Below are 11,928 nucleotides of genomic sequence, written 5' to 3'. Positions count from 1 at the left end.
CAAAAAAAAAAAAAACCTAAGATAACGACAAGTACTTTCATCAACAAACAATTGATTTAATGTCTTAAAAAAACATAAATAGGTTAAGAGAATACTAACCTCTTGTGCATACACCATGAGAGGATATGAGAAGACATCTTCAGTGCATGGGACAGGATAGTGTAAGTTTTTTCATGTCCACTTATGTCTAGGCATAGACAAACATAAGCGAATAATTTTCTTTTTTTCAACAAAATAGTAATAATTAAAAAAAAAATTGACACATATCATCATGCATTCTTTAATGTCTAAGTCCAATAATAATAATAATAATATTTGACACATGAATAATGTTGCATTTATCTCCAAGTCCAATAAAGCTGCTGCACTTTCATCTTAAAAACAACAAGCTGCTGCACCATTAGTAGTAGCTGGGGCCATTGGCACATTTCATAATGGAATCTCCTTGAGTCTCCTCTTAGTCTTCCTTGGAGGTTATAGGATAAAATCTTTGAAAATGATTTTCTTAAATTGAGTCGGGACCAGGGGTATCCACGTATCTATCATGTACTGGGTTGGGGTTCATGTGTCACACATAGTTTAGGGGAGAGGGATAGGTATACTAGCGTAGTACCTAGGAATTAGGAATCCTAGCAGGATATTAACCATTGAATTTGATCAATTTAATTCCAATCCTTAGATTTGCATCTTACTTTATAAGAAAAATGTAACTCAATATGTTAAAATACATTGGCAATACTGTACTATTTGTCTTGATAAATTCAATTACATTACTTTGAAAAAGGTTTACTCTCTGCAACGTCCCTTTCAGCCCTTTGATTGCTCCAATGCGCATCAGTACTCAATTCAGGGAAGGAGAGAGGAAGAGGGGAAGAGAGGAAGAGAGGAAGAGAAGAGTGAAGGTTCGTTGCTATAATCCGTGGTCGCCGCTGGGAGAGGTGGGAGATAGGAAGAGGGGAAGAGAGGAAGAGAAGAGTGAAGATCTATGGTCACCGTTGGGAAAGCTGGGAGAAAGGAAGAGGGGAAAAGAGGAAGAGAGGAAGAGAATAGTGAAGAAAAATCTTCTCTTGACCTGTACAAAGATCATCTATGGTCGCCATCGGGAAAGCTGAGAGAGGGGAAGAGACGAAGAGAAGGAAACTCATTTTTTTCTTTTTCTTTTTTTGAGGCCAAACGAAGTGAAGGAAAAACATCCAAAGATTACATATGCAGATTACTTTTCAGCAATAAAATTCATTTTTTGTTGAACAATTCTAGCAACATAGGACATAGTTCTTTTCAATGATATCAGATTAACATCCATCGCCTATGCAAAAAAAAACTCATTTTTTTTAAAGCTGCAAAGGATAAAGGACCTCTCAACAGATATAAGATCAATCATCCTTAGCTTAAAAGGGTCTTTGAAATATAACACTGAAAATGATTAATAAACGTACTTCAATTTCTTCTGAACATGCGTAACACCGTAACACCATAGATGGTGTTTTCTATTCTCTGCAATACTAGTTAAAGCTTCATTACATCCCATATTAACAGTGTTATCACACTATACCTAAAAAACACTAGAAGTTCACACAAACAACCCATTATCAATGCTCTTACTTGTCTTCAAGCAGTTGTAATCTTGGGTACAATCAGATTTGAATGGGAATTACTAGAGGTTTTACCTGCAAAGATATCAAGTGCAAAGAGAAGCATGAGCAAATAGAGCTACAGGCAGTGCTACATAAAAAAAAGTATTGATTTTTGGGATGAGGTAGGAGGTATATAGTTTTGTCCAAAAGGGTCTTTTGAAGAGGGGGGGGGGTCCCCTTGATTGAGGCATGGGGGTATTTCTTGTTACCAAATACTTCCATCATCCAGCAACTTAAAACCAACTTTCCAAAAAAGTAGTACTGAGCATATTTCTTTTTACCAAATGCTTCAACATCTGCATGTTTTTACCTGACTATATCTTTTGTAGAGTCATTTTGGCTTCATTTTCTGCAGTGAAACAAACATACACATGTACCTCTTTAATGACCTACTCTTATGATCAGATAACTCTCACTGTTGGATTTCAAACAAAAAATAAAGTGGCAGGATTCTTCTTTAAAAAATGGCAATTCATAGCTTTCAAGTTCAACACTTCCTTTTTTTTTTTTTCCTGCAAACTAGGTTCTATATTCTCAAACAACATGAACCAGATGTATCTCGCACTTTATTAAGACCCAATTTAACATTGTCTAATAAAAAAGAAGAAGCTAGTTAAGTACATGGTCATATAAATTATAACAAGCATCATTGACAAAATCATGACAGGATCCACATTTCTCAGTGAAGTAAAAACATTTCTCAGTGAAGGTCAGCAATCACAGCACATCCTTCAATTTTCTAAAATAATTAAAATCTTGATGGATTCGAACCATCATACCCTGGGTAACTCTTAGGTGCTCTTCCATTTTGAGCTAAAGATCCACCCAACAATCTAAAATAGTTTGAAAAATCCAGACTAGAACATCACATAATTACAATTCCAATGAACTATCCAGCCACTTGAGGAGTAACATTATTTGAACAGAATTACAGCCAACATCATCTACACTAAATTCTTGAAATTAAGGTTATAAAAGTTCACTGCACCAATTCAATTATTATGGATATGGAGAGGAATGAAGTGTTTCGTTTGGATCATCATGCTTTTGCGGTTGATTTCAAATTGTTGGAATCACATTACCTTTTCTTAGTCTTGAAAGAAGAAGTTAGTGAATAAGGATGGAGTTTAAATTCTAGAAATTAAGAACCGAATAAAACTCGTAGTTAGGGGTAAAAAAGGGGTGAACCGAATGTAACTGTGTTGATTTGGGATTTTCGTACTCCCTATTCAGTCGAAGGTTACTGGTCTCTCTGATCGCTGCTCAGTCATTGCTCGGTGAAGACTGAGATGAAAGAACCCCAACCTCAGCCTCCCTGCTCGATTTGTCCTTCACGCAGATTGGGATCGATCACTGAGAAGACCTGCAATGATGAAAGAAAGAAACATAAAATGGGAAATGGAAAACGAAAACGAAAACCATAAATTGGGATCGAGAGTTGTGAGATTTGTAAATGGAAAATGGAAAACGAAAACCCTAGATTGTTGGTCGAGGACAGTGATAGTTGGTCGTTGGTCAGTGCTATTACTCGATGCCCTGGAAGGGATCTGGAAGAAAACGAAAACCCTAGACTCTGCTGCAACTCTGATCATGAATGGGATAGAGTTGTGAGATGGACTCTGCTGCATCTCAATAACCCTAGTATATGAGATGATCACTGCTCTGTCGAGATCACACGACGCTGATCGTCGCTGGTCGATCGTCGCAGGGGAAGAGAGTCACTGGTCTCTAATTCTAAAAATTAAAAATCTTAATACGAATGGAAATGGAAATGGAAGGGAAGGGAGAGGGTCAGGGGATTGGAAGGAAGTTTTGCAGATTTGGATCGGGCAACGCGTGAAATGGGTTGAAGATCCTCCCTGCAGAGGATAATTTTCCGATGGAGAGATGCCACGGTAATATGTTCTAGGATAGGAAAAATAGTTAACTTCCTAAGACAAATGTCAGCTATGTACTGTTTTACAACTGACACCTTAGTATATATTCAATTTTTTAAAGTTTGGTATCATACTTTGTACACGTATAATGGTATACATACTATATAAGCTCCACGGCATGGATTTAATCTGCCTAATCCAACGGACAATATAAGCTAGCATACCTATTTCCTAGGTGACCTGCTAGCATATCTGTCCTTTTCCCAAAAGGAAAATATAAGACGTAATAATTGATTGGGAGAGGTATAGGAAAGCTAGCAGGACACCTTGATATCAGGTGTGCTAGCGATATTTTAATCGTAGGATTTGAGAGAACTGTTAGATTGAGAGGAAAGGTCCAAAGCCTCAATCCACCCCTGTCACACCTTATCACCCTCAATAGCCACACCGGAATGTTGCCCGGCCGGAGCTCTCAGTTCTCTTTTTTTTTTTTTTTTTTTCTCTCTCTCTCTCTAAACGCTCTTTTCAAGAGCTTCTTTCTTCTAGGCAGCGGCGAAGCCTCTTTTTTCTGGTTGCGTACCTTCCCCCGACTTTCTCTTCCTGGACAGTGGCAGCACTGCCCTCTTTTTTTTTTTGTTGTTTGGTTTTTGCTGTTACTCTCTCTCCCCCCAAGCTCTCTTCTTCCTAGACAATGACTGCGACAGGGGCAACGACTACGGTTGCGACGACAGTTGTTGCGGTTGCGACGGCAACGGCAGTGGCCAGCGGCAGCAACTGCACTCTTTTTTTTTTCTTTTTCCTGGTTTTCGCTGTTACTCTCTTTCCCCCCGAGGTTTCTTCTTCCTGGACAGCGGCTACGGCCAACGGCAGTAGCTGCACTCTCTTTTTTTTGTTGTTATTCTCTCTCTCTCCCCTGAGCTTTCTCCTTCCTGGACAGCGACGGCGGCAACGTCAACGTCATCTCAGGTGTTTTTTTTTTGTCTCTGATTTTTGCTATTCCTCTCCATCGACCGTTCTACCATCACTGTAATCCTCGTTCCTTTGGCCCTTTGGTGAGAGAAGCGATAGAGAGAGAGAAAGAGCACCGAACAAGTCAGAAATTTTCCGCTACCACAGTCCAGGTTGAGCTCAGTTCTCTTTTTCTTTTTTTCTTCTGATTTTTGTTGTTCCTCTCTCTCTCTCCCTTCGAGCTTTCTTCTACCTCGGCTGCAGCAATGGTAGCGGCAATGGCTTTAAGGATGAAAAATCGCCGGAGCAAGTGAAGGAGAAGAAGAATAATGACCGTACAATGTCGAGGCTGGTTAAGTTACCTAAGACAACAGGTATCCAACGATATTGATGTAGTCTATCTAATCCAACGGTCTACATTTGCTAGCACACCTGATTCCAAGGTGTCCTACTAGCTTTCAAGGCATTTCCCCTAATTGATTTATATATCTCTCTCCTCCTTTTTTTTTTTTTTTTCTTAACAGTGAAACATAACCTTAAAATGGGTTTTGTTCCAGCTCGACCTGTTGGTTTTGTAGTCAAATTCCCTTCTGCCTACTAATGAATCAAATCATAGCACCGCCACAGGAAATCATATTTTTTAAATTGATAGCTCCAAAATCAAAGAGAATGGGCTGCTTCATACCATCAGGCATAATGTATTCAACCCAAAACCTGAGGTCCTGAGCATCACTTTTTCCACAAAATACTCTCCTGTTGCTGCCAAAAAACCCCGCTAGTCGGACCTGCACAAACACATACGATGGAGGCCCGGAGCTTTGTCCGGGGTTAGTCCTCCGACGCTCAAGTCAGGATCGGCCGCACAGTTCAGTAAGGGAGTAATGGTGAGGGTATCCGAGCTTACCTTCTTCCTTCCTCTCGGCCTCCTTATATGCTTCTTCGGGGCTAGCGTTTCCTCTTGCCTTATGGGGTCCACCTTCCTCTCTCTCCCAGTCCTGCTCCAATACCTCTGTCCTCCTTGTGGGGAATATTCCCCTCATGCAAATAACGTGACAGAGCATGATAGAGTCCTCGTACTCCCTACCTGGAGGGCGACACGTGTCCCGGTGGGCACCTCGTGTCCTCACCCTACTGAGCCGTATGATTTGGCTGTATCAGGAGCCCCCTTACTCCCGCTAGGAGTCTCTTCCTGCGGGAGTAACCAAATTTTTTGTAATTGTAATTTTCCCCCTTTTTCCTGCCTTTGGCCTTATTCCTTCAGCTTTAGTTCTGCTTGCAACTGAGAGCTTCAGTCAGCCGATGTGAAGACCTTGGGTCAGTTCGGCTCGGCCTTAGCCTGAGCCCCCGACCGAGGCAAGGACCTTCGGTCAGTTCGGCTCGGCCTTGTCCGAGACCCCGACCGAGGTAAGCACCTTCAGTCAGCTCGGCTTGGCTGCGCCTGAGCCCCCAACCGAGGCAAGAACCTTAGGTCAGTTCGGCTAGGCCTTAGCTTGAGCCCCGACCGAGGCAAGGACCTTCGGTCAGTTCTGCTCGGCCTTGTCCGAGACCCCGACAGAGGTAAGAACATTTGGTCAGATCGGCTCGGCCTTAGTTTGAGCCCCCGACCGAGGCAAGGACCTTCGGTCAGTTCCGTTCGGCTTTGGCTGAACTCCCAACCGAGGGAAGGACCTTCGGTCAGGTCCGTTCGGCTTTGGCCAAACTCCCAACCGAGAGGAGGACCTTCGGCCAGGTCCGTTAGGCTTTGGCTGGACTCCCAACCGAGAGAAGGACCTTCGGTCAGGTCTGTTCGGCTTTGGCCGAACTCCCAATCCGAGGCAAGGACCTACAGTCAGTTCGGCTCGGCCTTAGCCTGAGCACCGTCGAGTTAAGGACCTTAGGTCAGTTTGGCTCGGCCTTGTCCGAGACCCCGACCGAGGTTAGACCTTCAGTCAGATCCGTTCGGCTTTGGCCGAACTCCCAATCGAGGTGAGGACCTTCGGTCAAGTCCATTCGACTTTGGCCGAACTCCCAATCTGAGAAAAGGACCTACGATCAGTTTGGTTCGGCTTTGCCTGAGCACCGTCCGAGGTAAGGACCTTCGATCAGTTTGGCTCGGCCTTATCCGAGACCTCGACCAAGGTAAGGACCTTCGGTCAGTTCGGCTCGGCCTTGTCCGAGACCCCGACCGAGGTAAACACCTTCGGTCAGCTCGGCTCGGCCTAAGCCCCCAACCGAGGCAAGAACCTTCGGTTAGTTCGGCTCGGCCTTAGCTTGAGCCCCGACCATGGCAAGGACCTTCGGTCAGTTCGGCTAGGCCTTGCCTGAGATACCGACCGAGGTAAGAACCTTCGATCAGATCGGCTCGGCCTTAGCTTGAGCCCCCGACCGAGGTAAGGACCTTCGGTCAGGTCCGTTCGGCTTTGGCCAAACTCCCAACCGAGAGGACCTTCGGTCAGGTCCGTTCGGCTTTGGCCGAACACCCAACCGAGAGAAGGACCTTCAGTCAGGTCTGTTCGGCTTTGGCCGAACTCCCAATCCGAGGCAAGGACCTACGGTCAGTTCGGCTCGGCCTTGCCTTAGCACCGTCCGAGGTAAGTAACTTCGGCCAGATCAGCTCGGCCTTAGCATTAGCACCGTCCGAGGTAAGGACCTTCGGTCAGTTCGGCTCGGCCTTAGCTTGAGCCCCGACCGAGGCAAGGACCTTAGGTCAGTTCGGCTCGGCCTTAGCCTGAGCACAGTCGAGTTAAGGACCTTAGGTCAGTTCGGCTCGGCCTTGTCTGAGACCCCGACCGAGGTTAGACCTTCGGTCATTTCCGTTCAGCTTTGGCCGAACTCCCAACCGAGAGGAGGACCTTCGGTCAGGTCCGTTCGGCTTTGGCCAAACTCCCAACCGAGAGGGGGACCTTCGGTCAGGTCCGTTCGGCTTTGGCCGAACACCCAACCGAGAGAAGGACCTTCGGTCAGGTCTGTTCGGCTTTGGCCGAACTCCCAATCCGAGGTAAGGACCTACGATCAGTTCGGCTCGGCCTTGCCTTAGCACCGTCCGAGGTAAGTAACTTTGGCTAGATCGGCTCGGACTTAGCATTAGCACCGTCCGAGGTAAGGACCTTCGGTCAGTTTGGCTCGGCCTTAGCTTGAGCCCCGACCGAGGCAAGGACCTTCGGTCAGGTCCGTTCGGCTTTGGCCAAACTCCCAACCGAGAGGAGGACCTTCGGTCAGGTCCGTTCGGCTTTGGCCGAACACCCAACCGAGAGAAGGACCTTCGGTCAGGTCTGTATTCATTTGACAGAGTTAAGGTCACCAAACAGGAGAGTTCTTCTCAATTGCCGTAAACCAGCTTTCATATTTTCCATGAATAAGATCCTCCAGAGTTTAGGATGAGGAATTACAACTTAAAAGTGCGTAAGAGCAAAAATTGTAAAATGCAAGTGTGCTTGCTACTCTTGTACGAGGCTTGGTTCTGCTCCATCGGCTTGAAGGGTTTCTTCCATCTGGATGTACTTATCGCACCGAGCTCTCAACTCGGCCAGGTTCCTCAGTGTATGCTTCGCCAAAGACCTTTTCAGCTCCTTATCTTTGACGCCTCCCAGCAGGGCTGTGAACTCCTCTTTTGGGTCCAGACCTCTGATCGTGACCTTCTCTTGTTGGAAGCGCTTCATGTAGTTTCACAGTGATTCTCCTTCATGTTGCTTAATGTTGGTCAAGTTCAACGTGGTCTTCTGAAGGGGTTGGCTATTGGAGAATCCCTTCACGAAGAAGTAGCCTAGATCGCTGAAGTTATGGATCGACTTCGTCGGCAGACGGTTGTACCATAGCCTTGCCGCTCTTCTGAATGTTAATGGTAGGGCGCGACATATAATATTTTCCGAGACTCGATGGAACTGCATGGAGACCTTGAAGCCTTCCAGATGATCGACGGGGTCCCCAGACCCGTCATAAGTGTCATACTTGGGTAGGCGAAAGCCGATCGGGAGCGGATCCCTCATGACCTCATCAGCTAGAGCCGTGTCATTAGTGAGGTCTGGCTCAAGGGTTCCCGTCTGATTTTCTGCCACCTTCTTGATCTCGTCTTTCAGTTCTAGGATCATCTGCCTCAACCCCGAGTCCTCGTGCCTCTCATTGTCTCCTCGGTGCGGATCCCCATGTGGATCTCTGGCTGCACGCTGCGTCCTACCTTGGGGTGCGGGACTTTCCCTCACTGCTCGGTTTCGAAGGTTATGACCGGATCTTATAGATCCTGTACTGCTCCGGTCCTCATCTCGAGCCCTCTCAGGCTGGATGTGGGGGCCTGGCGGTGCTCCGCCGGTCCTCTGAGAGACAGCTTTGGAGACCTCCTTCATCGTCTCGACCATCCGGTCATACTTGTTCTGGAGGGCTTCGAATTGCTCCCTCGTCACGTATTCTTGCGCTTCAGGAGAGGGCGGAGGATCACTACCTTCGCATACTGAATATCCGCCTGAGCGCGGGTACCTTAAGGATACTTCCCGTTCGTCATTGCCCCTTTCTCGTCCTATCTCCGCCGAGGGAGGAAGCCCCCCTAAAGGTTCTTCCCCCATGTCCATGTTGGACGCCGCTCTCATCCTCTTGCGGTTGTAGGTTCTCCCCACCATTACCGTCGGTCCCACAAACGGCGCCAATCTGTTGCTGCCAAAAAACCCCGCTAGTCGGACCTGCACAAACACAGACGACGGAGGCCCAGAGCTTTGTCCGGGGTTAGTCCTCCGACGCTCAAGTCAGGGTCGGCCGCACAGTTCAGTAAGGGAGTAATGGTGAGGGTATCCGAGCTTACCTTTTTCCTTCCTCTCGGCCTCTTTATATGCTTCTTCGGGGCTAGGGTTTCCTCTTGCCTTCTGGGGTCCACCTTCCTCTCTTTCCCAGTCCTACTCCGATACCTCTGTCCTCCTTGTGGGGAATATTCCCCTCATGCAAACGACGTGACAGAGCGTGATAGAGTCTTCGTACTCCCTACCTGGCGGGCGACACGTGTCCCAGTGGGCGCCGCGTGTCCTCACCCTACTGAGCCGTATGATTTGGCTGTATCATCTCCCATCTTCTTTGAGCTTACGCTTCAAATCCTCCCGCACTGGAGCTAGCAGAATCGAGTTGGGTCAAACTTAAGCCACCTCATCAAACCGAGCCTTTTATGACTCTTCGGACACGTGTCCCTTGTGTGGCAATTATCCAAATCGAAGATTCTCCTTGCTTCCAACACGTGGAAAAACAACTCAGATTCTCATTCAAACCCGAATTGATGAACCGTGAATCGACCATTAACATCAACCGACCACCACCATCGTCCATCGTCCATCGTCCATCGTCCATCGTCCATCGTCCATCGTCCATCGTCCAACCTCTTTATGTGAAATCCCAATCCAAACCCCTGTTCTTGACCTCTCACAGAAAGGCTTCGATTTCTGTGCAGAAACTGGTCGGAAGCAAACCTAAATAACAGCAACACGTGGAAAATTACACCTCTTATTTATAATCTCTTTTGTTGCAAGTTGAAACGTATACGCACGTGACCAATCAAATGCCGCCCAGGTGGCCACTAAGAACACAAAACCCACCATTATCATCTCTGTCTCATTCTCTATATAAGCAACCGATTCCCATCTGGCGAATCCGACTTAATCAAGAGCTCTGTAATTGTCTTACCCTCTTTCACGCTTTTCCTTGCTCCACCATCAATGGCGTCTGCAAGATCATTTGCAGCTCCCAAGAGCTTATCTTCATCAATTAGGGCACTTGATTCAAGATCATCTCTTTTCTTTGCTCAGACCCAGAAACTCTCGGGGTTTAAGACTATCGATTCATCAACGATCCGTACTCTCAGATCTGTAAGAACCCACCAGAATCTCTCCACCCGGTGGAGCGCAACCAGAGTCTTCTCCTCCTTGAAAGAGGATCATAAACCAGATTCTTCTTTCACTCCCAGACCCAGTAAGTATTTCTAATTTCTAGCTAAGATACCCACAAAAATTGTTCCTTTTCGAGTAGTAATTCTCCAATTGTGTCATCTGCAGCCACAGTTCAGGAGCTTTGTGTGTACGAGATCAACGAAAGAGACCGTGGAAGCCCTGCATACCTACGCCTCAGCCAGAAAGAGGAGAACTCACTGGGCGATCTCGTTCCTTTCAGCAACAAGGCAAGATGAATTTTCATGTTACTCTGTTTCTGAAAGAAATTAAACGAATTAGTCGAAATTAATTATAATTATTACAGGTGTATAGCGGGGACTTGCAGAAGAGGTTGGGCATAACAGCTGGGATCTGTGTGTTGATCCAACATGTACCAGAGAAGAAAGGAGATCGATATGAAGCGATTTACAGCTTCTATTTTGGGGATTACGGGCATATCTCGGTACAGGGGACGTATCTGACTCACGAAGACTCGTATCTTGCTGTGACGGGTGGATCAGGTGTGTTTGAGGGAGTGTATGGGCAGGTGAAATTGCAGCAATTGATCTTCCCTTTCAAGCTGTTCTATACATTTTATCTGAAAGGGATTCCTGATTTGCCTGCTGAGCTCTTGAGTGAACCAGTTCCTCCATCTCCTACTGTTGAACCTTCACCTGCTGCTAAGGCTGTTGAGCCACATGCCACCATTTCCAACTTTACCAACTGATGTTAATGCTTCTACTTCAGCATATGATCAAGGGGCTCTTTTAGTCTTTTAGTAGTTTCCCTTTCTGTTTTCCCTGTTACATTCTTTAGCTCTCTTTTTTATGTATTGTGTAATGTGCAAAGAAGAATAGAAGTGAAGACGTTTTGTTTGGCTAGGGATCGAAAGTTTAATTAAACTCTTGGGCATCTTCAATCTTCTTCTTTCTAATATTAACTTAAAATGGTAAGAGGATCAGATTATGGAGGACAATCGATTTGGTCTATTGGTTGTGCCTTTGTTTGTGGAAGCTGCTTCGCGTTCGTGTCCCCTTCAGCATACCGATACAGCTGCTTTTTAACGAATTCAAGAGCTGAGAGGGTGTGGTTATGCATTTCAACAGGATGGATCATTGGGAGGTATTGGAGAGAATCTTTTACACCACTCATTTGCTGAAGCACCCATTTTTTATCCACCCCTTTGGCCCCGTTGGGTACCAATCCCACTCTGGCCACCATGGTGATGGCTTATCATCAGACAGACAGACAAAATAAATAAATTAATTAATTACATTGTGGAAAGGCCGGTATGGCACCATCGGGATAAATGATGATGTTTTCATGCGCAGCACAAATCAAGTCTCCCAACCACCCCCCCCCCCTCCACCCACCAACCCAAAATAGAAGAGAGAGAGAGAGTAGTGATTTTGGGAGCACACTTCAGATGCCAAATACGTGGAGTGTGAATTATGTCCTCATACGAGAATCATTGTCCTGGGTGTTTGATTACATTTGAATTTCATTGGAGATAAAAATTAATTAAAATAAGAGAGATTAAGTGGAGTTCCAAGTGTAGATCAAACAATGTATAATAATGAATTTCGAATACTT

The 11,928-nt window shown here is 45.9% G+C and overlaps 1 protein-coding gene across 1 annotated transcript; it reads left to right on the top strand.

Moving 5' to 3' along the window:
- Window positions 1-10,052: 10,052 nt before the first annotated feature.
- LOC122078647 (allene oxide cyclase, chloroplastic-like) lies at window positions 10,053-11,216 on the top strand. The gene is made up of 3 exons (XM_042644731.1): window positions 10,053-10,378; window positions 10,462-10,583; window positions 10,661-11,216. The coding sequence occupies exons 1-3, from the start codon at window positions 10,126-10,128 to the stop codon at window positions 11,060-11,062; spliced, it is 777 nt and encodes a 258-aa protein (XP_042500665.1). The 5' UTR covers window positions 10,053-10,125; the 3' UTR covers window positions 11,063-11,216.
- The last annotated feature ends 712 nt before the right edge of the window (window positions 11,217-11,928 follow it).

The sequence above is a fragment of the Macadamia integrifolia genome, chromosome 5 (genome assembly GCF_013358625.1).
Source record: "Macadamia integrifolia cultivar HAES 741 chromosome 5, SCU_Mint_v3, whole genome shotgun sequence".
Taxonomy (NCBI): Eukaryota; Viridiplantae; Streptophyta; class Magnoliopsida; order Proteales; family Proteaceae; genus Macadamia; species Macadamia integrifolia.
This window is presented reverse-complemented; position numbering and strand designations above follow the sequence as displayed.